This window comes from Leptodactylus fuscus, chromosome 7, assembly GCF_031893055.1.
Source record: "Leptodactylus fuscus isolate aLepFus1 chromosome 7, aLepFus1.hap2, whole genome shotgun sequence".
NCBI lineage: Eukaryota > Metazoa > Chordata > Amphibia > Anura > Leptodactylidae > Leptodactylus > Leptodactylus fuscus.
In genome coordinates this window covers 97,685,807-97,713,656 of record NC_134271.1, presented here as the reverse complement: position 1 = coordinate 97,713,656, position 27,850 = coordinate 97,685,807, and the positions used below count along the sequence as shown (strand labels likewise).

The following is a 27,850-nucleotide window of genomic DNA, read 5'->3' as shown; positions in this document are numbered from 1 at the left end:
TGTTTTGCAAACTTGAGGCAACGTTTCTTTTGATGATATTGAAGTCTAGGCTTGTTTACCTTTTTTCGGGTCACTGTTCCAGAATTGTGTAACACTTTTCACATAGTGCTTGAATGGATATCTGTGATCTCGCTATTACGAAGCATACGAGCCACTTCCACTGCCATGTTGTTCGCGCCAGAACTGCTAGACCTTGTGATGAGTTGATTCTGATATTTTACCTGGATGTCCACCTCTTGGCTTTTGAATGGATGGACAAACTTAATTTTGTATTCTTACAACTGTCATAGCACTCACATGATGCAGTTTGGCAATTTTCTTGGCCAAAAGACCACTATTGATGAGCTGGATGATGCAGTATAACTTTTTTTTGGGAAATCTTCTTTCTGGCTGATCCTCGACCTTTCGCTTGGGAATCAACTTTATAACACACTGAGCTATTAGGGAATGTGAGAATAGCATACAAGAAGAAAAATGTTTTTCCATTACCAGGAGCAAAACAGTAACAATGAAGTTACATGACAAGAACTGCATAATTATTCATATGGTAAATACCATAGTTGCAAGTCAAAGTATGAGATCGCCAAGATGATAGTCTATAAAATGATGGTAGCCTCACATTTGAAAGTGTAGTGGATGGTGAGATATGGAGCCTGAAAGTCAAAAGTTCAAAACATTGTTACCCTTTTGCTTCTTATCAGAGGAAATTCCTATTTTGGCTCTTATTCAGCTATTTCCTTGCTCTATCCCACCTCTTCTAAAATGACTTTTAGGCTAAGGCCGCATGTTGCCCCATTGACTGCTGCATGAATGTAGGAGAAAAATCTTGCCTTTTAGAATACCAGAAAAGTGAATTCTGGTTAATCTCATCCACATATAGTAGAACGCATCCATTTTTGTAAAACGCTGCATGTTAATTTTAGCTGTGGAATTGAAAGCGTTTTCCCTATATATTGAATAAGGAAAGAATAAAAAGAAGAGAAAAATGCAGCAAAACCTCAATAAAATAGCTGAGATTTGCTATGTGGGGCCATAGTCTTACTCTGAAAATCCCTCTTATATCCATCTGGAGACAGACTGTAGTTCACATTACTCAGATTATGGTACATATGTCTAAAAAAAAGTCTATGGAGAGACATATGTACATGAAGTGCAGGAGTTCAGAGAAGAAAGACGGGCTCAGTCTAATGCTGCAGTTAAATAGGAGCTTTCTGTCCCAACCAAAGCACTTTGCTGACATCAGTACTAGTTTTCAGTCACAACCAAAGTACTTTATTCTCATTAATACTATACAGTACTTCTCAGTTTTTGTCCTACTTGATCCTGGGGCTATTTCTGAGTGATGGAGAGGCAGTTATAGAACAGATTCAAGTCTTACTGTGAGTTGTATATGGCAGGTATGATAAGCAAACTACAGATATAGCCGACAGAGAAAAACATGCTAATGAATGTAAAATAAGTCTAATAAATATACATTCATTTGCATGGGTTTTAAAAGCAAATTGCCGGTGTCTGTATGCAGCCTCTCTACGCTGAAAACGTTTTTTTTGTCCGAACACAAAGTCCTGTATGTCCAGCTAAAAAAAAAACGTTCTTCCATGGAGAGGCTGCATACGGACAAATGGGGTTATTCACATGACCATTTTTTTTTCCCTATCAGTATGTCTTTGTAGAATGGGAGACAATCCGCGCAGACACAGAGAGAACATACAAACTCCTTCCAGATGTTGTTCCTGGCGGGATTCAAACCCAGGACTTCAGCGCTGCAAGGCTACAGAGCTAACCACTGAGCCACCGTGTTGCCCCCACATGACCTTTTTTTTCACGGTTCATTTTAACGGACCATTGGAAAAAGGATATGTCCTATTTTTGCATGTTTTAACAGGTCCTCAATACATGCAGATCTATGAGGTATCTGAAAAAATAGGTGCCCCATGGATGCCAAATGGGACATTTTTCACGGCCATTTACAAACGTTTGTGAGAATAGAGGCTTACTGACAAAACTACGCAGCCAGATACCAATGCATTTGGAAACTACACTGACCACAAACTGATAGTAACCACTGTGTTTCACCTTACCCTTAATAAATAACCAGATATGATAAGGAAAGCTGTTGTTTTTTTTTTTTTGTTTTTTTTAAATCCTATTCATTCTTTGCAGTCCAGACTATCTGCCGTTATGTAAGTTTGTTCCATGTTATATTTCAAAGCTGGAATAGAAAATACAGGAAAATAAATGAATGAATTGGATGTTTTTTTGGGGTTTCTGTCCACTGAATATGAAGTTGTTCAGTTGTTTTTCTTCTTGCTTTGTATACTGTGTATTCGCACTCCTTGGGCTCTGTTTTCTCAACTATTTTGGTTATTCACTTCAACAATGGCTGGCAGCGAATAATGTTATAAATTATCCTCTTATATCATGCTCCATCTATTCGTTCATGGACTATTCACAGTAAATTATGCTCCAACTGGATCCTTTGTTGTGTTTCCAGGTGCCGCCCAAAGGAAGACACAGCCAATTGTGCGCAGATTGTGCCTTGTTAGACTTGCCTCTTATGCCCAGGACTGAGCTCACAGGATTTCATTTAAAGGTCGGACCCATCCAGACTGATGGAGAAGTACGAGAAGATTGGCAAAATAGGAGAAGGTTCCTATGGAGTTGTCTTTAAATGCAGGAACAGAGACACAGGACAGATTGTGGCAATAAAGAAGTTCTTAGAATCGGAGGATGATCCAGTGATAAAGAAAATCGCCTTACGGGAGATCCGAATGCTTAAGGTACCTGTCAATGGCACAGATACTGTACATTCACATAATGGTTTATTTATGACACATTGTCACTTACGAAGAACTTGTTTTACTGACAACACACACACTGTACAACACAATGGGATAAATAACTTATCTTAGTAGGAACAGAAAACCAGCACTTCATTGATCGCCATTATGTAGTGTGTATTGTACAACAGGCAAATTAGACCTACTGTATTCTTCTTGAAGATCATGTATTGATTTTGTTATATTTTTACACTTCTTTACACAGAGGATATTTAAGCACTTCTTTTTCTCATTGTCAGGCATTACTAGCAGTTCCTAAATCAGAATAGGCCACAATGGGGAAGATTATTTCTGCAATTCCAAAATCTATTTTATGCAACTGACTGGGGCTGTTTCTGCAATATTTGAATACATTTCTGTAGCCACATTCAGATTAAAGGAAAAATTACAGAAGTATGTGCAACCAAGCCAGTCTGTTAAACAACCACGCATATATTTGGTTCAGCTGAACCAAAGAGGAAGAGGTGAGAAAGCTTTGGTTTATTTTCCTGGGAAAAAAGAATCAGACATGATTAGATTTGTCATGCCTGATCTTTTCCTTGGACATCACATGTCAAAGCAGTGTCAGGAGGCCCCAATACACATAAGATAGCTGGCAGGTTCGACCAACTTTTCTCTTTGTATTTAGGTCGGAGACAATATATAACATATAATATTTTGCTAGAGGGATGTAAAGGTGTGTCTTATGTGTGAAGGTGAATTTAGATGCTTAAGCAAATTACACCCTGCCATGTTTAGATTTGTGGGTTTGAGAAATAGACAAATTTTGCTGTGTATGGATGTACCAAGTGTTGCCTTGCCTTTAGTATGGACCACTGATCGCGAACCTTTTAGAGGCCATGTGCCCATACTGCAACTCAGAACCCACTAATTTATTGCAAAGTAACATCTTTTGTCTTAAAAGAAAAACACAATAAGGCCCCATTCACACAACTGCAGCTATGTTTGCAGGCCGTATTTGCGGTCTGTATATTGTCATGTCCTATCTTTATTCAACATAAAATACCAGGATGTGTGCACGGCCCCATTAAAATTAATCTGTCCGTAATTGCGGGTCCACATGTCTGCTATAAAACAGATACTGTGTGATATAAATAGTGAAGGGCCCCACACACTACGATCTGCTCCACAGTGGCCCCAACACAGTACAGTTTTTTGGTGTACACAGTGCAATACGTTTTGGTGCTTTTATTATACTCTGGGGTCTCCTTAGTGGAAGCCCAGGGGAGGTTAGTAAAAAATAACAAATACTTATTATACTTCCTTTGCCTCACGTCTCCTGGGCATCCTTGTTCCGGCTCTCTCCAGCATCCTCTTCAGTCCTTTTCTTCCTGCGACCAAGGCAACGCATCCCAGAGGTTACTGCTGGGGCCTGTGATTGGGCTTCAGTGGGCATGTGGGGTGTACTGACGTCATTACATCATAAGCAGGCTTTCCTGAACCACTATCATAGTGTTGACTGGGGCAGTTGTGTACGGGCCCACAGAGGGGGCTCTGAGTGGTGAGTGCCCCTCTGGCGTGTATGCCATAGGTTTGCCATGATGGATATAGGCAATGCCCTCAGAGAAGGGAACATGACCAACTTATCTGGTGCTCTGTCTTCACCATTTTAGGATCCTGTAACAGCTGCCTCTATTGCACATTAGCACTTTTCTTCTTTTCAACAGATCATTAAAAAAATTGATTGATTATTGATGGTTCTGCATGCCATGTGACCATTACTAATGAACAATTAATACACTCAATTAATATATCAGTTTCTAACAATCAATCAGAAAGCCACTTCGACTTTCTTGGTTGTGCAGTTTGTAACTGCATTGTGGCCACCACCTATGGCCTGACAATAAAATATTTAATATAGGTACAAGTGACTTGTAGTATCCCATCATGCTTTGCACTGCTTGTTATATTCAGTATGAACCGGACATGGAGAAGCCACCTCCCCATTCTATCACCAGCAGGAATCCAGAAAGTGCTGTAAGAGCGGTTTATACTGTATTTGTGCATCCAATTGTAGAGAAATCTGTGTCTTCTGATATGCACAAAATGTGCGGCTTTATGATTACCAGCCCCTTCTGGAAATGCATGACACTGCGGGAGCTGTGTACTATAGTTCTCTGCTTAATCTCGCAGTTAGTTCATAGACATCTGTTCCTCAAGAGTCATTTCCAATCCGATTAAAAAGAATTTCTCTGCTTGGCTGTGCAGATGATTCTGGGACATTAATGAACACATTGGGGATTTGTGCAAGAATCTTAGGTGTGGCTGTGTTAGAATCTCCAAATGTAGTGAATGCATTTTCCTTCTCACATTCTGCAAGTAGGAATTCTTACCCAGGGCCATTTTAACATATTGGTGGTGGGCCCTGTGTGAAGGTTTCATAATTGCCCCCTCCCCTCATCAACACCACTTAGAAATACTTGACCCACACAAATTATAATGCCCCCGCAGGTTGTCCCCACAGTGTCATGTTCCTATGTCATTGGCTAAAAGCAGCCCTGTACATACTTATAGAAATTATTCTGGTAGCCGTGTTATGAATGTACAGTAAGGGCGGGTTCACAGCTGCGCCCGGTCTCCGCTTTCGGGTTTCTGTCTTCTGCCGAGAGAAACTGGACAGGAGACGGAAATCCGGCAGTCAGTTTTGAAACTCATTCACTTGAATGGGTTTGCAAAGTCACCGCCTGTGAGCATCTTGTGCCTCTCCACAGCGAAACCGTTTTTATTTAACCGGACACAAAGTCCTGCATGTCCAACTTTGTGGGTTTGAAATCCGACTGCCGCGTTTCTGTCTCCTGTCCAGTTTCTCTCAGTAGAAGACGGAAACCCGAAAGCGGAGACCGGGCGCAGGTGTGAACCTGCCCTAAGACTATAGAAAGTGTGATGTCATGGCATAATTAATAAGCTCCATTAAAGGCAGAGTCTCCCATTATAAATGTCCATTATATTATCCTAATAAACTGGGTATATTCTGGCTGGAGCAGGCCAGGACCAGTGGGTGAAATGGGATTATGGGATTTCCATAAACTGTTACTCTCTTATAAAGTTATCCTTCACTTGTGTGTCAGAAAGTTAGGGTATTTTTATTTGTTTAAAACTGCTCTCTGAGCCCTGAGGGAGTCAGTGAGTATTAGATTTTTTTTATTTCCATTTTATCACATTGCTTACTATTAGCGTTATTTTTGATCACATCAATGAATGCACTTATTGGCAAAATAACATGTAAGCTGGCTCTAAAATAAATATAAAGAGGACCTGTGCAAAATGACTTTAACATGCATAATTATTTCTAATGCAAAATCATGTTTAAAGGGATCCTATCCTTAAAATGCAATTTTTTTTGTCCCTTACACGTAGGAATAGCCTTAATAAAGGCTATTCTTCTCCTACCTTTAGATGTCTTCTCCGTGCCATCGTTCGGTAGAAATCCTGTTTTTTCCTTTATGCAAATGAGTTCTCTCGCAGCACTGGGGGCGGTCCCCTGCACTCAAACAGTACTGGGGGCATCCCCAATGCTGCGAGAGACATCTCCAGTGACACCTCTATCTTCGCCTGGAATGGCCTCTCCCTGCGTCTTTTTCCGGCGCTGTCTTCAAACTTCCAGGCATGGGCAGTCGGCTCTGCTGTCAGGCCTCAGGCAGAGCTGACTGTGCATGCCCGCAGAAATTTTCCTGTGGCCGCTTACACAGTAAATTGGTGTAAGTGGCCATTTTCTTGTGGCTGCTTACTCAGTAAGCTGGGGTAAGTGGAAGTTTGAAGACAGCGCCGGAAAAAGACGCAGGGGACTGCCCCTAGTGCTGCAAGAGAACTCATTTGCATACAGGAAAAAACGGGATTTCTAAACAACAGTGGCACGGAGAAGACATAGGGACAAAGAATTGCATTTTAATGATTGAATCCCTTTAATATTTGATAGTTGTAGGTCTTACCTCTGGGCCATTGTTTCTCACACTTCCATTGGCTAAAGGATATATCACTAACTATTCGCTACCCAACCAGAATTGCTGATATGTGAATATGATTTAGGCCACCCAGCCCTATATATCTTATGTTGTAGGGTTGTCTTTTCTTTAGACTTTTTAATTATAGTTCTAATAATGGAGGAATTGGAAGTCAAAAAGATAAAAATCAGGAGTGAAGATGAACTGAGAATATGTAAAGCATGTATTGTAGAAGACAACATTATCTGGGAGACTTCAGAGATGGTTTCATTGCTTACTTGAATATGGTTTCAATGAGTGAATGAGTGCTACTTGGGGGGGGGGGAGTGCTGTTTAGGGGAATCAAATTCAGTTTAATTTTTTTTTTTTTCCCAAAATAAGAGTTTGTGTGAGCGTCCACAAGTCCTAATAGAGTTTTGGCAGACTTCCTTCTAATGGTTTTTGGCAGCTTAAATGAACCGATTCGGGAAAAGTGGTAACAAATACCAGCATAATATAGACTATGAAACCATTGCTGCAGGATGTCCCTTCTATTGGAATTTATAGGCATTGGTGCCACTCATTAAATTTTCACTAGTTTTCTTTCTTCATCCCACGCCAGAAAGTGTCAGCTTGGAATGGCCGATGCCTTGTTATCAGTATAACATGTGGAGACCTGCTTGGGGAGTGTTCTCCTGCTCTTAGTAAATAGTAACAACCTCTGTTTATTGATCATTGGCATGCCAGTCACTATCTGGCAACCTATTTGTGTAGTTAAGCTGCTCTGATCCTCCCTATACAGACCTGCTAAAAAGCAAATATTTAGTGAACGCTGAATTGTAACCAACAATACCTGCCGGTGCTGTGTGCGAGAGATGGAAAGGAATCCTATTTGTGTGTGTCCTGTGAGCAACCAGAAAAGCCTAGGTTTCAATGGCCGTGTTTGTGTTTTGATCATAGCGGTATTAACTAATTCTTTGACATTGTCCCTGGGACATGGAACATGTAAAACTCTCCATGATAATGTCCTTTATGACATTTAACATAGAATATTTATAGAAGAAGTAGGAAAGCAAACAAAGAGACTGCCAACGTTTGGATTGTAGATCCCTTCGACAACAAGTTTTATGTTCTTGTTCATTAATCATACAAGGAATCTGTTAAAAGAAACATGTCAGTGAGGTGCCCATAAAGGGTTAAACCTGTAGAATCCGTCAGCAAAATATTCCCACCTATCTTATTGCTTATGGCCTGTGTAATGTGATGTTTATCCGACTGCTGGAATGACTCTAAGAACAAATTGTGGTAAATATTAACCAGATTAGGTTATCGTCTAGTATGGCAAATGATGGAATGTTTGATCTGATCATTTCATTAATGTCATGTGTTTGTATCGCCTTTCGCCATTACTCTTCTGTTCCTCTGTCTTTTGTGTTGTTGGTCTTAATGTGTTAGTTTCTTTCTCTTCCAGCAATTGAAGCACCCCAACCTCGTGAACCTTCTGGAGGTTTTTAGACGGAAGAGGAAGTTACATTTGGTCTTTGAATATTGTGACCACACTGTTCTCCATGAACTGGACCGACATCCACGAGGGTAAGTGTACAATGAGCTCACCACACATACAAATTGATTAGCCATAACATTAAAACACCTTGCCTCATATTGTGTAGGTTCCCCCTCATGATACCAACACATCTGAGACCTCTCAAGGCTTGAACTCCACATAGTAAGGATCACTGACTGAATGATTGGGCGTAGCTTTGTTATACCTAGAGGAATATGCAAGAAAACACCGACTTTCATGTCATATAACACACTACAGTCGGGGTGTATATAGAGAGAGGTAGACAGCTGTTTTTTTTCTCTTGTTTTCCACCATAGTATGCCCTATATTTTAAAATTGAAGAGCATGGCTTCTCTTTCCATCCTTTTCCTATCACTCTAGAGCAGGGATAGGGAACCTTCGGCTCTCCAGCTGCTGTGAACCTACAACTCCCAACTTGCTCCATTCACTTCCATGGGAGTTCCAAGAACAGCAGAGCAAGTATGCATGCTGGGAGTTGTAGTTTTGCAACAGCTGGAGAACCGAAGATTACCTACCCCTGCTCTAGAGAGAGAAGGGCTGCAGGACTTCACACCAGTTCCCTTCTCTCATGTTTGCTAAAATTGCAGTGCTTGCCAGAAATGGGAGTCCTGCAGGATTTCTATACTACCAATTGGAAACAAGAATTGGAACAATCTTAGTGTTGTTTGATTTTGGGACAGCTCAGTTACATCCTATTTCCACCAGAGTTCTCATCCACTTTACCAGAGTCCTGAATACCAAAACTACCTATACACAAGTATGTGTACTCTTTTTGGATGCTGGATGCATCTGTACTTTAGAGCAAATGTTTATACCTCTTACTAAAATAGGAAACAACTAATGAAAAATCATATCCAGTCAATGAATCATGAGTATTGCAAATGCATTCGACAGTTGTCATCTCTGAATGACAACCAAACTTCTATAGAGTCTCTAATGACTTCTAATAAAGGTAATACATCATGATATGGTTAAGTAGTAACATGACATATAATACATAATGAACTGTCCAATTAGACTACTGCAAAAAATGTAAAGAGGTATTCTGAGACTAACATATTGATGACATATCCATAGGATAGATCATCAGTATCAGATTGGGGGGAACCAACACCTAGAACCCCAATTTAGCTGTCTGAAGAGTGTTGTAGCCTATTCTCTCACATGCCAGGGTTCACAGGATCGGAAGCTGTGAGGCTCACATAACCACTAAGACCAATCAGTGGTCACTGCTAAGGATCCAGTGACGTACATCACCAGTCCCTCTGCAGCAACCACTGAGGCCAGTATTTGGTTTCAGCAGTCAAGTGTGCCTCACAGCTTCCAATGCTATGAGCCCTGGCATGTGAAGAAAATGGGAACAGGACTAGACAGTGAAGGGCTAGGGAAAGTTGAGTATGTCTTTTGGTTTCTTTTCCACCCACCTGGCTGGCCTTGAGGTTTGCTCCAAATCTTGGAAACCCCCTTTAAATCCTCACTCCAGAGATTGTTTTTTAATCTATAGGACTTTAGTACTAGGCATGCAGCAAAGTTATGAATTATTTGTACCAATGTTTGTGACTTTTGGTGTTTTCCCTTGCACCATTTTTGGAAATGTGGACGTGCTGGGAGTTGTGCTCTACAGACAGATTTACTGTTATTTACACCAGACACTATAGTTCTAATATACACTAGCTAAGAGCTGAGGATTTGAGGTAGTGGCACACAGAGAGCATGAAATGCACCTATTTTATTTTAATAAATTAATTACAAATAATTCTGCTTTAGTTTGTTGCTTAGGAAATATAGTAATTCAAATCTCAAATTTCCAAATACAGAAAATTCCACTTAGCATCAAACTAAACAAATGTATAAACTTATTTAGTGCTTTAAAGTGTATCTAAACTTTAGATTTTCTGGCAGCATTTGTGACATTAATAAATATTATACTTTATTAACAAATTTCAGCTGCGCTAATATCCACTGTTTCTCTGTAAACTGCTTCTCACTGGAGTATGGGTGTACAAGTTCATGGATAATGCAGGGACACTGAGGCTGGAAGGGGGATAACTCTAAGCAGTCATATCTAGAGTATCGTAAAACTTAGAACAGTTTCTGGTGTCATATGAAAGATAAGATTCTCAGCTTTCATACAACACTACCAGTTCTAATTTCACCAGTTCCGAAGACACAGTTGAGATTGGCATATTCATATGTAGCTGCTCACAATCTGGATTATGCTACAAATGATGATATCTCTACTGATATCTCTACCGTCCTGGTGTCATCTGAAGGATGAGAATCTCATATTTTCTATCTCTCTAGTCTATGTTTTATAATGTCCAAGATATAACAATGTGAAATTACCCCTCCCCCCCCAGCTTCAGCCTCTCTGCATTATACATCCATAATCCATGGAGAGACAGGGGAAAGAATATAGAAGGGACAGACAGCGCCTACATCTTCATGTGACATCCACATTCTCTGTCTCACTAGGTCAGCTCCAGTCCACTCCCGCCACTTACTGTTAATTGCTGGCTGTAATTGTATTGTTGCTATTGCTTTAAATGAGCGAGTACAGGTACAGCCGGCCAATTAGTGGATGACACATGTGGGTGGGACGCACCATCTACCGTTAGGGCACCCTAAGGGTGTATTTATATTTCAGATTTTTGCGTGAAATTTTTAAATACAAAACCAGGTATGGTTTTATAATTGGAGCTAAGGTATAAATGAGAGGTGTTACTCCTATTTATTTTTAATCCACTTCTGGTTTTCGATTCACAAACTGCATTAAAAAGTTAAACATGTAAATGCACTCTAAGGGCTAATTCATACAACTGTGATGTTATATAGGCTCTGAAAACAGATGAATGGTCTTTTTTTTTTATCACAGATGTTTTCATGGATCCCTTATAGACTTGAATCTTTTCAAATGGACAAAAATATGATGATTTATTTTTCTTTGAAGGTCTGTTCACATGGACTTGTGAACAGCCACATAGACTCTCTTTGTTTAAAAACTTCTGTGTGACAATCGATTAAAAAAAATGTTGGTCTCACGGCCTTTTTAATGTTTGTGCAGATAGAGCCCATGCAAGTGTTATGCACGGGTGCTGGATAAATTCTTTAAAGAAACTCATGGGAAACACTCTTTAAAAATAGGAAAATAAACTAAGAGTCTCCACATGCAGAAGCCAGTGGAATACGGTTGTGTTACAGTCATCGGATTCCTACCCCTGACACTTTGACACTCCCCTGGTTACGTAAAGAGGTATTAGCAATCCTGGCTGTCACTGCTCAATGTTCTGTTTGCTTTTAGCATTGTGCAAACGATACTTCATTTTAATTTATTGGCCAGAGTTTGGCACGGTGACTTGGTGCTATGGAAATATTTGATAAATCTCCCGAGTAGGTCGTCTATTGGACGAAGGGCTCACATTTTCCTGATTAATTGAGGCCGCAGGTAAACAGCAGCTTGTCCGTAGTGTTGACATACAGTATGAGGGTAATTGATGGGCACGATAAGGAGTTGGGGAGTGACAATTAATCTACCCTGTTACACTAGTTGCTTATAATGGGATTAAAGCACAAACCTAAAATCTTGTTGGGTTTCCTGTTTTAAGGATTTATATGCTATTCTTGAGGTTTATGCCTCTAACTCTTCCTGATAGCTTGTGATCATTTTTAGTGCAAAGTCTTTGCTTCTGGTATGTTATTCTGAGTTATTTCATACTAGAGGCATAACCTAAAGCCCCCTGACCCCAGTGGAAAATCTATAATGGGGCACCTACCTACCATGTACTATTTAGAATAGTGGTATCTTTTATGTGGCAGAGTGACCCTTGGTACCCCTTCAAGGTAAAGAGCCTGGTAGAGAATGCTACCACTACACCCCTCTGTAGCTTTGCTTCTGCTTCATACCTTTACTCCAACTGCATACAAAGCTGCATTCTAAATTTGGTTGAATGCATAAGCCACATGTTGCTGTAACCTTCCAACAGTCTAGCATGTAAGCTTTTCTCACCAAGCTGTTTCATTTCTTTGTTAGGGTGAGTTCACACTGAGTATACGCCAGCTTATTCTGAACGTAAAACATGTTCAGAATCAGCGGCGTATAAAGCAGTTCCCATTCATTTCTATGGAAGCCGGCATACAAGCGCGCCCCATAGAAATGAATGGGTTGCTTTTTTCACTACGAGCACTCACATTGAAGTGAATGGGAAGTGCTGGCGTGTACGGCTCGGCATGATCAGAGCTAGCTGTTCACGCGAGCACTTTCCATTCGCTTCAATGGGAGTGCTCATAGTGAAAAAAGCAGCCCATTCATTTCTATGGGGAGCGCTCGTATGCCGGCTCCCATAGAAATGAATGGGAACTGCTTTATACGCCGCTGATTCTGAACGTGTTTTACGTTCAGAATAAGCTGGCGTATACTCAGTGTGAACTCACCCTTACTGACATTTTGTTATCTTTGATACTTCAGGGCAGAGATGTGATCGGTGACACAAACTTAGTTGAAATGTTTAGGAGTCTGACTGTAAATCCAGGACCTCATGTAGCATATATGCTGCTGAGTATTATAGTGACTACAAAGTGTATGGGATTCTGGATAATCACATCCACACATTGCAGAAAAAAATCTGCAATGGACACGCTGCGAGTTCAAAAGCCTTCACATTTTTGTAAATCGCAGCCTGTCAATTTTACCTACGGAAATGCTGGTGATTTCCCTATAGTGGTGGTTCTTAATCGGGGTTCGATCGAACCCTAGGCCCTATGCACGGTTCATTTTGTATACCAGTAAAAAAAAAAAGAAAAAAGGCCTATGTCTTGAATTTGGAAAAAAATCATATTTGATATATCACTAAAGAAGGGTTCGGTGAATGTGCATATGAAACTGGTGGGTTCGGTACCTTAAACAAGGTTAAGAACCACTGCCCTATAGGTATAATTGAAGCAGAAAGTCTGCAGAGGAAAACTGTTCAGACTTTCTATGAAAGTGCTGCATGAAAAACCACAATGCGTTTTTGGCTGTAACTCGCTATGTGGGGCCTTAGCCTCAAGCTGGTCATACACATAGGATAAAACTCAACTGAACTGCCCCGATTATGGCAAGATTGGTCAACAATCTAAGGCTCCATGCACATGAACATGCACTTTGTCAGTGTTCTAGCTGTGTTTTTAATATCTAGCACTCTGACTTATTATTTTGTACTGCCCCATACACATGCCCATGTATTATCTCGGGTCTCTGTAGGAGAACATGAGCCTGGGGCAAAACTCAGGCAAGTCCTATTCCTGTCCATTGTGCAGCCCAGACATACAACATGAAATGGTTGGATCTGTGGAGGTCATGACCAGTACATGGCTATCAACCATGGGCTGTGCATGGTGTTTTCGTGCAAACTTATAGATGCACACATTTGTGTGCGTGTACTCTAATGAAGGGCTTCTGAATAGGTTGACCTTGGTCCAAATTCAGACCTTGGATGTCAGGTGAATGGACCTGGTAATTCTGCCCTATGACAGCTGGTCTTCCATCAGGAGTTCAACTACTGGCAGGGCCTGGCATACAAGGTCCTGACCTAAACCAAAATTAGGACATTGTGAGAGTTGACCCCTGAAAGTGAAGAGAATCCAGCAGTTGAATATCCTTGATCTACCATATATCACTATGGTGCTGAGAGTCTGGGTTCAGTCCATGTATCACTATGATGCATGGACTGAATTTTCTTATCTGTATTCCTCCATGTCCAAGTAGCCTCAAAGGCTCCGGCTCTTGTCCTGTCCCTTTCAATGCTTAATACTGAAGCTCTGCTTGCCCACATTGGCTGCTGTGCACTAGTACTAGCCCAAAAGGATGTTATTGCATGAAGGAAGGTCTACATTAAAACAAGGACAGAATGATTATAAACTACAAGCATCTAAGCCATCAGTGATACATATAGATAGAATATTGTCAAATAATCTCCTCAATTAAATGGAAAAATGGAGATCTGCTTGGCATGTTTGCAACATTGAATACCATGTCCAATGCAGACACGGTCAGTGGTTCTGTGACGGCTATGTACACAGATACATTGAGACACCGACTCCTAGCAAGTTAATTACAGGTTTTCCTGCCAGACTTGCTCTGCATATTCCAAGTGCAGGCTTATCATCTTCTAATGCTTATAAGATTATCTGACTCAGTCACATCTAAGACGCGCAGATTGCTCATAACAAGAAGAAAGCCAGAAATGCCTTTGTAGTAAGTAGACACCGTACACCTAAGTACTGGTTAAGTGCTTGTTACTTTGCTAAGCAAACTGCACTAATCCCATATATTAGGAAACAGTCGCCAAAACAAACAGAGGTTTGTCATATAAACAATTGCAACAGTCGTCCCCCTCCTCATGCATATTAATAACGTAGGCCGCCGGCGTCACCTGCATTATTGAGCTTTCCATACGACAGGTATACTGTATATATCTGATAGGCAGGCTATGCTCTTTATAGGGTGTGATACTTCCTAATCTTGCGTAGGCCACACCTTTTGCTACTAAAACTTCTTTGACCCATCAAGGAAAAGACTCCACAAGAATCCTTAGCATATATTCACACAGGACAAAATTTGCAACAATAAATATATTATTCTGCTGATGGTCACTGTGTCACTGGTCAATGACCTCTGAGGAAAACTTCTTTGTATGCAGGTCTCTAATATACTAATGTCTATGAACCAATCGTCACATCCCACGAAAGGCAAAAGACTGTTGACCTAATTGTATTAAATATATACATTCCCTTTTTTTACAATTTTTGGTAGAAAATATGTATATGCATATTAATTTTGTATCAAGCATATCAATTTTACCATTTTGGAGTAGGGTAATACGTTATAGATATAATAAGAGTTTTTGGTTTGGGGTCCAAATAGATTAGGGTAGTGCAGTTACGATCTTGAAAGGACACAATATGGCTTCTGCTATAGGGATCCTTGTCTGTCTACTATAAATTATTTGGTGTATTGGGGTTTTCCTGATTAAAGTGTTCGGTAATGTCAGCATTTATGAGCAAACACAACTTTGCATCTACGTTTTTGATAAATTGCAATGTTATCAGCACCAAGGATGTAAGAGGTTAACACTGTAGTGGGGGTCTTTGGTATTAGCAATAGTGAAAGGAGTCCAGTGTTCGGAGCATTTATAGGGCAGACTTGCATTGACAGCTGCTTTACAACGCATCCTGTGTGTAGATTCACGGTTTTATGATGGGAAAGGAATTCATTTCAGCGCATCCTTTTGTCTGTTTCTGTAGCAGTGCAATTCATCAAGTGGTTTAGGGTCAGGAATGGGTTAATACAGTCTGAATTGGAATGGCTATTGTACTATCTATCTGTCAGGGTCCACTTTATCATATAATAGTCATTTATATATCCTTTTGTGTGAACGCTGAATTTTTACTATAGGGCTCAGTCCCAAATCTCACAATTGTGTCAGTGAAGATGAATGGTAAATCAAATGGTCTAGAAAACTGTCATGTAGGCCTGTAGAGATTTGTTATATTACGAGTCTCAAACAGACGTGATATATTTTAATGCCTTTGGCAAATCTGATGTGTATTTAATGTACAGAAATCCAACCAGGTTTCTTCCAGAGCATTGGATGGATCACTTTCACCCATCTCATATCTGTCTTTTTTATTTTCAAACATATTCAGATCCATTTGGTTGACAACTATTCCTCCGGACCCCTATATCTCATACAGGAGATGGCAGAGACCTCTTGCCTTTAATGACTCCTCTTTTGGCAGCTTGAGGACAAAAAGATCCATCTGGTTAAAATTCAGCATGAGCGAGTCAGGACATCACCCTACACATTAGATTGTTTCCTGGTCCCACTAAAATTTGCTGGTTTGGCCACCATTCATCTAATGTGTATGGCCAGGGCTAGATAAGGGTCACAGTTTTAGCCACATGACTGCTGTGGTCTCCATTTACCCCTAATGGAGTTGGACTGTTTTGCTAATTTTCATTTGCAATTTCTGAACGGTTCATTTGCTCATATTGTTGGAAGTAACGCATTTGTATGCATGCAAGTGTTATGTGTTTGTCTGCCAAACTATTATTTGGCTTTGAGGTTCATGCATCTTGTTGATTAAAAAAATCTTAGATTTTTTGTGTGCACAAAACAAAAAGGTCTGGTTCATATCGCTAGCACTTTGTTTTCTTAGCTGTATCTGTCTAAGCCATTTTTTTTTTGTAGGGTTCCTGAACATCTTGTCAAAAGCATTACCTGGCAGACGTTACAGGCAGTCAATTTCTGCCACAAGCACAATGTGAGTAAAAAGATTATTGCATGTATTTACGAAATTTTATACTGTATCATATTGTGGGGAAGTTAGCTCGGAAGCAGTAGTGATGCGGACCCAACTAGTCAAAGATAGGGACACAAAATATGCAGGAAAGAGGTTTATTTAGAAAAAAAAAACAAAAAAACAGGAAAATAAATAAACCTTGACTTCAGGCACAAAATAAGCAAAAATAAAATACAGCCTTAAAGGGGCTCTATCATTGGGAAAAGTCATTTTCATCCTTGCATAGCCTATAAAAAGGCTATTCCACACCTACCTTTAGTATGTAAACTGCCTCAGTGGTTTTTGAATAAGTCTGTTTTTATTCATATGCTAATTAGACTGCATCGTGCACCCTCTTTGCTATTGTTTCCTATGGGTGTATACAGCACAGGCTGCTGCTGACTTCCTGCTTCCTGTTTGCAAACACACATAGGAGATAATAGCAGAGAGGAGGCTGCTGGGAACTTCCTGAGCTGGCTGGAAGCTCATTAGCATATGAATAAAAACTGACTTATTCAAAAACCACTGTGGCTTACTACCAGCCACATGGACAAATAACACGACACAGTCTCACCAGACTCAGAGTACCAGGACAGACCCATACGCCTCATCTCACTCCCTGGATCTCCCCTGAAGTGTAGGTTCTTCAGCCTTTTAAGACCCCAGTAATGAGCCCAGTACCCACAATTGGAGCTGAAACCTATTCCAGACCCGCCCTGGACCACACAAAAATCTACAGCATTCCTCAATTAAAATTCACAACAAAAAAACAGGGTTTGGTGCCTTTTTCTACTGCAGATTTCCATCACAAATACTCTAATTTTTTGGTTCAGAATATTTGCAGCGTTTCCACTGGATACTCTGTTGCGGAAACCCCCCCAAAATCGGTAGAGATAAAAGCCTTGTACAGAGGACTTCTCTATCTGCTGCAAATGGTGGACCCCATTATAGTCAATGGGGTCTGCCTGTGTCTGTGTGTAACTGCTGTTTTAGTGGCCTGGCTCTCCGTCATTTGGTTCCCTATGTGTGAACCTAGCAAACAGGTATGAAAATGATTCATGGGATGACAGAATAGATATATTTTCATTTAGGTTGTGCATTGTATGTCAATAACATGACCCCAAACTGGCCATTAACATAGATTGTTCAATCCTACATTACACTGGGAAATTGAGCTTTAGTTTTAAAGTTTTCCTGGGGAGACCCCTACTGAATGGTAGCACTGTATTAGACAATGTAATGCCGCTCTTAGAATCCTTATATTGGCGGCTTCAGGACTTTCAAGTAATTAACTGCGATTATCTTCCTTCCAAATCCTGTTCTGCAGCCAGACTTTCACAACCCCTTCAGGGCAGATATAATGTCATGGTTGTCCTGCACTTCACACACCCCTGAAGGCCTAGTCGCTTGCGTTGCCAGTGATCTCCTCACCATCTCCCTCCTCAGCCATTACATGGCCAAATATAGAAACAATTAGCATTTCTAGGTAGATTACCCTGCACTTTTGTGTCTCATCTTGCACTAATCTCTCCAGTGACACCCTGCCTCCCTCTGTGATCACTGAAATTGGTGGCTTCATGTTTTAGCTAATTGTTCTTGTAGCTTTAGGTCGTCATGTGGTTAACCCCTCGGTTGCTGGGGATGCATAACATAATGTAGACTGTGGATGTAATACTTGTCTTGAGATGTTGACTAGAGATGAGCTCTCAAGTGACAGAGTTTCTGTCTGGACGTCCATTTCGTGACATTGTCACTTTAATTGCATATATATTGTATAATATTCTAGAATACAAGAGGCGTCCCACAATAATAAGTTATCTCCACAACATAAGTAATATGTTTCAGATCACAGTGGGTCGCACCACCGAGACTTCCACCTATCTCGAGAACAGAGGTTGCTTTCTGGGTGCAGATTGGGAAGGGGGATGAAACATCAGTGAAATAAAAATCTGAGACTGACAGGAACTGATGAAGTTTTTATGTCACTAGTGTATTCACCGTGATGTCAAGCCGGAGAATATACTCATTACCAAGCACTCGGTCATCAAGCTCTGCGATTTTGGATTTGCAAGAATATTAAGTGAGTATTCTTATTTTATTTCCTCTGTAATTAATTTTTATTAAAATATTCTGCAAGGATCTCAAGCCACAGAATGTAATTGATATGTGCACCAGTTTTAATTAATCTATGTAAGTTTGTCTTTACATTATAGCTGGACCCTCTGACTATTACACAGACTACGTGGCTACAAGGTGGTACCGTGCCCCTGAACTTCTGGTTGGAGACACACAATATGGCCCCCCTGTGGATGTCTGGGCCATTGGCTGTGTCTTTGCCGAGCTTCTATCCGGAATTCCACTTTGGCCTGGCAAGTCTGATGTGGATCAGTTATACCTTATTAGAAAAAGTTTAGGTAAGTGACATGAATTTCTGGGTAACAGCTCTGACCGCCTGCAGTTTTATGTTTTAATAACACACATCACTGCCTTTATATCTTTGTAGGAGATCTGATCCCTCGGCATCAACAGGTTTTTAGCACAAACCAGTTCTTCAGTGGCGTCAGCATACCAGATCCTGAAAATATGGTACGAAAATATAATAAAATCCAGATTAATGGCATAAAATAAAAAGGAGAATGAAATAGTAATAATAAAATGATACAATAACCATCTGTGATGTGGAACACAAAGGAAATATGAATGGGAATCTGATTTTCAGCATTAATACCATATACTGTAGTGATGTAAATAATACTAATAGGTTTCTAAGGAAAGAATTAAATTGTAACATGGCGTACAATGCCTGGGAAAGAGTCATGTGTGGCTGGTCCCATAACTGTTGTTTTGTTTGATATCCCACTTGAATATGAAAAGTGTCTGTTTTAAAGCCAAGTGTACATACGAGGGACATCTGCTTTCACTGATCCCTCATAGAGTCTGTTAAGGGATCTGTGAAAAGAAATTTTATCACTTAAAGCGCGACTAAACTTTTGGACAACTTTTGATTTTCAGACAGCTTTTTGTGTTCTTAATATATTTTGTAATATACTATACCAACAAATTTTGGCTCCTTTCTGTGAAATCCTCCCTTTTTTAACCTCTTTCCCTTGCTTCTGTATTAAGAGCTGTTCCCAGCTTCTCATTTCCTCATAGTGTTTAGGGCTGTGTGATGTTAAAGAGGACCTTTCATCACTTGGGGCACATGTGGTTTTATGTGTGTGTGTGTGTGGGGGGGTGTTCCTCACTGCACTCACAGTACAGCTCAATAGACACTACTGTGAGGAGGGGCGTTCCTGGCTGACTGTCAGAAATGCCCTTCTGACAGTGAAGAGCTACGGTACCGTCACCGATAGCTCTTCACCAGGGGCACAGATCGTGAAAGCTTTCTAGCGGTATATAAAACCGCATGTGCCCCGAGTGATGAAAGGACTTCTTTAAGAGTAAATGAGCGTTGGGAGGGTCATTTAGAAACTTGCTTTTGGTGTCCTATGATTTCCAGAGATATGCTGGTTATAAACACATTCAGGATTGGAATATTTCTATATATATAAATTTAATAAAACATCTTTCAGAATTGTTACTTCATAAAGAAATGCAAATATTAAAAAATTGACACATCAAACAGCTCATCGTAATGTAATCACGACATCTGACATAGACACACTTCATGTTGTTGAGCTCATGCAGAGGTGCTGATGTATTATACGGCATCACCTGTTAGCATCTCCTGTCTTTGCTATTTTAAACCTTTTTGCAGAACATTGGTGAAATCCATTGGCCTTTTTATTTTATTTTATTTTTTTTTACTCAACCCACTGATTCATTTTTAAAGGAAAATGATTATTAGAAATGGCTCATTGATTTCTATTGGGTTTATCTGTTAAAATGGACAAATATACTGTAAACATGCCTGTTTTTTTCACCTGCCTGTTTTTCCAGCCTGTCAAAAAAAAAGACATTTGAATAAACTCATTCATTCTCATTGTTTTCAAAACAGCTGTGTGATGGCTGTAATAAAAACCAGACGTCACACTGCCATCTTTCACTGTCACGTGGGTACAACCTCACAATGCCACAAATTGTCCATTAATGAGGATGACAAAGATGATTCCCTAGACAATTAAAATAGGAAATTCTTATAATCCGGGGCCCAATGTGACGTAACGTTTTACAGTCACTGCAAACTGGCACATTGCTGAAAAATAAGCACAGCGGGAACGCTGTGATTATGTCAGTTATAAATACAGAAACGCTGGTGGTTTCAATATAGGTATAATGGAAGCGCTGCGGGAAAAACCACAATGCTTTGCCGTCATGTTTTTTCCCACATCGCTTTTTCGCTACATGGAGCCTTAGCCTCAAATGCATATAGTTACTTGTTGTAGCCATAATGTTTGTGTATTGTATGACTATATTATACAATATAGTGCTGCTCTGACAATACTTATATTTGCGGCTTCAGGACTTTCAAGTAATTAACTACCATTATCTTTCTTCCAATCTTGTTCTGCAGCCAGACTTTCACACCCACGTAAGGGCAGATATAATGTCATGGTTGTCCAGCACTTTATATACCCCCTAAGGTCCCGTTGCTTATATTACCTGTGACGTTCTCACCATCTGTCTCCTGAAGTCACTATGTGGCCCACAAGTTTTTTTTTTTATGTTTTACAAAATATTGTATGGAACATTAAATAAAACCATTACAAAATAAAGCTTGTCCCATAGAAAACACACCATCATAAGACTATATGAATGGAAAAATAAAAAGGTTATGACTACTGTAAGGCTTGAAGAGAAAAAAAAAGCTCAAAAATTTACCCCAGGTAGAAGGAGTTACATATCACCATTGTTTCTGCCCCCTCTCGACTTCCTCACACAGAGGAAAATGATGCTTTTTTTGGCGCTGAATTTTCCACGCTGGAAAAAATGCCTCCCATTGATTTCAAGGGGTTCCGCTAGCTTTTTTTCCCACTTGTGAAATCAATGGGAGGCATTTTTTCCAGCGTGGAAAATTCAGCGCCAAATATAACATCATTTTCCTCCGTGTGAATGGACCCTGAGTTCCTCACCTTTCTGGTTCCTTGTAGTATTATAACCCTCCATAGGATTTTGAAGTTGTTACTTGAAGCTGCGTCCTAGAAACAATGTACAATTTATTATGTCATCTTCCTACACAAGGTAATGCTCCAAATTTACAAATACCACATTTCATTTGCAGGAGCCCTTGGAACAGAGATTTACAAGTATCTCATCTCAAGCCTTAGGACTAATGAAGGTGAGAACAGGTCTCTGGTTAACGTGACTTTTTGCAGTTCTCTGATGTAGAGGTGAATTGAAACAGATCTGTCACCACACCGTACTGCCTACATAAGGAAAGCATAGTATGGCCAATACCGCACAAAAAATACATTGTGTCTTTGCAGTGCATTAAACTAGAAAGCTCTTTCCCTGTCCAATGATGGATTGGTTTGTATGTAGGCAAACAGTAACCAGCTGTCAGACAGGCTGACATTAATAGGGGAGCTCTGTCCTCAAAAGTAAAGTAAACTCATAAGCTGTGTGTCCGTTTACACCATGTGGGGCCCCGGCCTTAAGGGTATGTGCTCCACATTAGATTTTCTCAGTCAGTTTACAACCAAGTATAATCTTTAGGGTATGTTCACTCGGAGTTTTTTGCAGGCGGATTTTGACGTGGAATCCGCCTGCAAAAACGTCTCCCATTCATTTCAATGGGAGCCGCTCGCTTTTTTTTTTCCGCTAGCATTTTTTTTCAGCTAGCGGGAAAAGAAAGCAACATGACCTATCTTCAGGTGGATTCCGCATGGAAAAACCCATTGCAGTCAATGGGAGGCGGAAAAAACGTGACACTTTTTTTGGCATGGTTTTTGATGCAGTTTTTGTAAAAAACGCGTAAAATTTTGGCAAAATACATGCACCTTTACTCTGTGTGAATGGGCCCTTACAGTGTACAGTCCGTCATGTCATTGGATTTCACCCTGACACCACAGGTTAACTTGTGGAAGCACTATAGACAGTTTAAAAAAAAAGGGTGTGTGAATTAGGCCCCCCATGGTCAGATATTTATTGTGTGTATGAAGGGGGTTAAAGAGTTCAGTACTGTTTTAGAAAAATTGTTTTTGTAACTAATTGTGATCCACTAAGTTGCATCCCAGCATCCTCTTTGGTATCTGCACACAGGGCTGCCTGCATATGGACCCCTCTGAGAGACTGACATGTCAGCAGCTTCTAGAACACCCCTACTTTGACAGCATACGAGAGGAAGCAGATGCTGCAAAAGATCCTGAGAGAGTCAGTAGGAAACAGACCAGACTTCACAGGAAGTACTTCCCAGGGGTATGTAATAATGGCGAGGTTTATTATCCTGGTGATCTCTATAGACTGTTAGCTCTTGTGCTTCATCTTTCTTAATCGACTTAAAAAATGTAGTAACTTTCTCAACAATTTGATTCACTTATCTTGTACTAATTCTACAGATGAACTCACAGTTCCTCAGCTGGCAATATACCCCACCAGTTTAATGTCTGTGTACAGTTTCCATTAATATTCTGCATTCTAGAAATTATAGGGAGAGATTTCTGAAAACTGTCTTAAAGGAAAACTTAGTTGTCCATACCAACCAATCACAGCACACGTTTTATTCGACATAGTGTTTTTGAAAAATGGAAGCTACACTGTGGTTGGTTGCTATGTGCAGCTAACAGCACAACACAACACCATGGTCATGTGATTTACGGTCCATGGTCATGTGATGAGCATAAATCACATGACCATGGTCAGAGTTTTACCCTCTAGAAATAACAGAATGAATGACAACAAGCAGAGATCTAGAAAACCTGAGGAATTGATACAGAAAGTATATTGGAAAATTGTATATCTTTCTATTGTACATTTGTTTGTCAATATTGGTCTGAAAGTGGCCAACCCCTTTAATCTGATTCACACACTCTGAATGCAGCACTGTAAAGAATATTACATCAAGGTACCTAACTAAGACCATGTTCACTTGGAGGGTCCATAAGAAGCCTCCATCTCGGATTCCATCGAAAATTTTACACAAAATAGCACCCAGTCTGCTTGACAGAAACCCAAAAGACCCCATTATTGTTGTCTACTATTGTTTTCCACCATGTCACTACATGTCACCATGTCTTCGGCTTGCTTTTTGTTTTTATTATGGAATAGAAATGCCAATGCAGATGTGAACCCAGCTTTAGCTAAAACAGGGTGTCTGTCCTTGTAATGGTAATGAACAGAAATCTGACTGCATTTATGGGGGTGCTTTTTAGCGCAGTCTTTTAACCCCTTAATGAGCACTATTAAGTCTTTTTACAATGGTCATTTAGGGCCCTTAGGACAAGGTTACACCATGACTTATTGTAGCACTACTGACTGATGTCAACTATTAAAGGGGTTGTCCCATCACAAGGATCCTATCTATAATGCTTGTTAATGTGGATGTAAGACTTTTCCTAAATACACTGCTTCAGCAAAACTGCTTTGTTTGTCCACTATCTTACTTTATTCAATTTTTTGTGGCCACAGCCCTGACTTAGCTGCTCCTGAGTCAAATGATGTATCTGCTGCTCTCAGGGGGGAGGGAGGAGGGGCTAAGTGCAGGGAGCGAGCTTGTGTATCTAGCTATTCCTGTGTCTACACCACGTGACCTAGCTCCTGCACTCAGATAAGGGAGAGGAGCTGCTTTCATTTCTTCTGTTCTCCCAGTTATCAGGCTAGCTAATTCAATTGTGTTCATTATGGCAGAGACAGGCAGTCTCTGTATGTAACACAGAATGGAGTTGCTGCTGCCTGTACTTCATAGTCCAATGTGGGTGGGCGGAGCTACACACGAATTTGGGGGCGGAGCTAAACGGCAGGTTGCCTGTGAAACCCCGCCCACCAAATGATGCAAGAAACCAGGAAGAAAGAAGATTTTACAAGAGTGAAGACTGCTGAGTATGTGAGGTGGGAATACCCCTTTAAGTGACAGCTCAGGCCACAAGATTGCATACAACACAAGAGTGCATCCATTTGGACTGTACCTGTAGCTCAATAGTTAAAATCAATTAATAGAGTTACAGAAAGTCACACTGTAGCCCTGACCTAATTCTACATCACCATGTTTGACTCAGTGAGTATACTATGCTGCCCTCTAGCAGATGCTATCTAATGCTATAATGGTTGGGATAGGAGGAACCTGAGTCTGGCTGTTTACCCTTTGATCAACGTGGTCTAGAGTGATCCAGCATGATGAACGTGGACTCCCTGCCTCAACTGGGTCACTGGGCGCAGTTTGCCCTTAGGCCTTAGAATATGTTGCCCTACAAAGCAAGTGTTTCTTTTAGACAGCTTCAGAAATATGCCCCCCTTTGTGTTATTCAGAAGAAATTGTGTGTGTATTTTTTTGTATTGGGGTTCTGTGTAAGTTTAATATAAGTTTAGTTTTTCCAGTTAAAACTCTTTAAGGTTCTAATGGTTCTGGTTATTAGAGGATTAAGCTGCCAACAACAATATATAGAATGCAGATCTGTATGTGAGTGGAGAATGACACTATGTACCTCAAATATAAGAGAAGTAAAGCAAAGTATTTAAAACCATTTCCTTCTGTATCTAAAATGAATGTATGTTTCTTTTCCCATGGTTTTGGCCATATATCATTAGTGTTTTCCTTTCTTCCCAGCTCCAGCATCTGCCTCAACTAACCAACAGTAATATCTTACCAGCACTGGAGAGCAAGAAATATTACAATACCAGAAAATTCAACTACCGTTTCCCCAACATATAAATGGGAGAAAGAGACTAGTTAAATATTTATTACTGCTGGAACAAAACATCAGGAATTTCAGGGGAAAATGAGATGCGGCACATATTCCGGTAACAGCGGTCATGGCCTTTGGAAGTTATTTATAGGATCCAGCAGTTTAAATGCTAATAAACTGCACCTTGGCAGAATATGCGCTAAAGCAGAGGGCACGTCTGATTGTATCTCACAGATGGGCAATTTCACAATACTGTAGGCTCCCTGTGCAGAGAGCAGACCGCATACAGCTCTATTCCTTATTGTGTTACTTATCGAGCATCACATACCAATATCAAATAAAGCACTTGGCAGCTATTTCTTCAGCCACAGCAGTATACGGGCCATAAGCAACAAACCAACTTTCCTTAACTACAGTCCTCTGTGAGCCCAAATTACCAAACCCATATCTAAGCTTACCTGCCCATCTAGACCCAAACCTATAACTACTCGTATGTACCAATAGTGAAGGGGGACATTTAATTTGCAGTTTCAGTCTAGAGCTGAGCCTGATGCCGTAATGTGCTATTATAGTAATGAACGTCTTTTTATATTCAAGGCACTTTCACATGTACTGTTTTATGAGCTATATGGCCACTGCTGTCATTTACTGCAGCACACTGTTACATTGTAGTACAGCAAGTACATAAATAATCCTTTCTAGGCAATGTGGTGCATGCTGCTCTTTTTGTAAAAGAAAATCTATCCTTCTGGGTTTTATCTGCACCACAAATTATAGCAGAAAAATAAGGTACTGGCTCTTAAAACTCCTTATGTTTAATATTGTATTTATGATGTGATCATAAGGTACAAGCAGATACCAACACCGGTACATCTCCTAATGCGTAGGGAAATTAAAATGTTATATATCACATAAAACAAATATCTTACATAAGCACACACAATGTATGTATGGATGTACAGAATATATCTACAGTTCAGGAGATCACGTGTGTAGCTTTTGCGGAGCTTTCATACCCAGCTAACACAGATGCTAAACTTATATATTCTTATATGAGTTCAGAATTAGAATGTGAAACATTATGCTGGATTGTACTTCCCATGTGTATTCCACACAGTCTCCACTGGTTTATGGAACTTGATAAATTCCTTGTGGTGTTCACAACATTGTTCCAATGTTTAAATTTTGCATAAAAGCATAGAGGAATTATATAATCTGTTAGTTGTAGCCTGCAGGGTCTCAAATCGCAGCTTGATAGAAATGTTCACATGGAGTTAAGTGGCACTGAATCTGCTTCGATAACTCGCAGCAGAATCGGCGCTGATAAGAAGACTCCCATTGAGTTCAACGTGTTTCTCTTCTAATCAGAACTGATTCTGCCGCGAGTTATCATGGCAAAATCAGTGCCACTTTACTCCATGTGAATGACCCCTAAGGCTATACAACTCGCTTATAACATTGTTGTGAATACCAGAAGGCGTTTGGTGGAATCAGGTTCCATACACCAGTGGAGACCACATGGAGTACGACTGACAGGTTCATATAAAATAATATAAGTATGGTGCTACATATTTATTATATATTCAGAATTAGATTGAAATCTGTCTTTACCCTTTGTCACATTGTAGATACAATATTAAACAAGGAGTTTTGAGGACCAGTACTTATATTTTTTTCTTGATTGATGTAGCTCTTGACTTCTTATTCTGGTGTTTCAGGTTAGTGAGCAACATCAATTGAATTAGTTTGCCATTAAAAAAATTGCATGTAAAAATGAGAAACATTACACCATAACTATGGCCCATTCACATCTGCATTTAGGTTTCCGTTCGGGAAGTCCGCTTGGGAATGTCCTCGAATGGAAACCTATCCGCATAAAAAAAGCGATTACCTAAGGAAACCCGTGGACCCCTTAGGGTCCATTCACACCAAGTAAAGGCGCGCTCATTTTGGCAAAATACACGTGTAAAGGATAAGGGTGCATTCACACGGAGTAAAATGGAGTGTAATTTGGAGTGTAATTTTTAAAATGTACACGTGTATTTTGGAGCGTTTTTTTTACATGTGGCGTTTACGGAACGTTTTTTGGAGCGTTTACGCATGTAGAAAAACATGCTCCGTGAACTCTCCGTAAACGCCACGTGTAAAAAAACGCTCCAAAATATGCGTGTAAATTTTTTACACGTGTAAAAATTACACTCCAAATTACACTCCATTTTACTCCGTGTGAATGCACCCTAAACGTGTAAAAATAAAACTCCCATTGACTTCAATGACATTTTTTACACGTGTAAAAAATGCGCCAAAAAACAATGCGTTTTTTGACACGTTTTTTGGTGCGTTTTTTACACGTCTAAAAAATGTCATTGAAGTCAATGGGAGTCTTATTTTTACATGTGTATTCTT

The 27,850-nt window shown here is 40.1% G+C and overlaps 1 protein-coding gene across 1 annotated transcript; it reads left to right on the top strand.

Annotated features, from left to right (window-relative positions):
- The first annotated feature begins 2,551 nt into the window (after nucleotides 1–2,551).
- Nucleotides 2,552–25,950, top strand: CDKL1 (cyclin dependent kinase like 1). Its single transcript, XM_075282597.1, has 9 exons — nucleotides 2,552–2,780; nucleotides 8,232–8,353; nucleotides 16,574–16,646; nucleotides 18,654–18,744; nucleotides 18,878–19,078; nucleotides 19,168–19,250; nucleotides 21,886–21,942; nucleotides 22,866–23,021; nucleotides 25,366–25,950. The coding sequence occupies exons 1-9, from the start codon at nucleotides 2,613–2,615 to the stop codon at nucleotides 25,468–25,470; spliced, it is 1,056 nt and encodes a 351-aa protein (XP_075138698.1). The 5' UTR covers nucleotides 2,552–2,612; the 3' UTR covers nucleotides 25,471–25,950.
- Nucleotides 25,951–27,850: the final 1,900 nt, after the last annotated feature.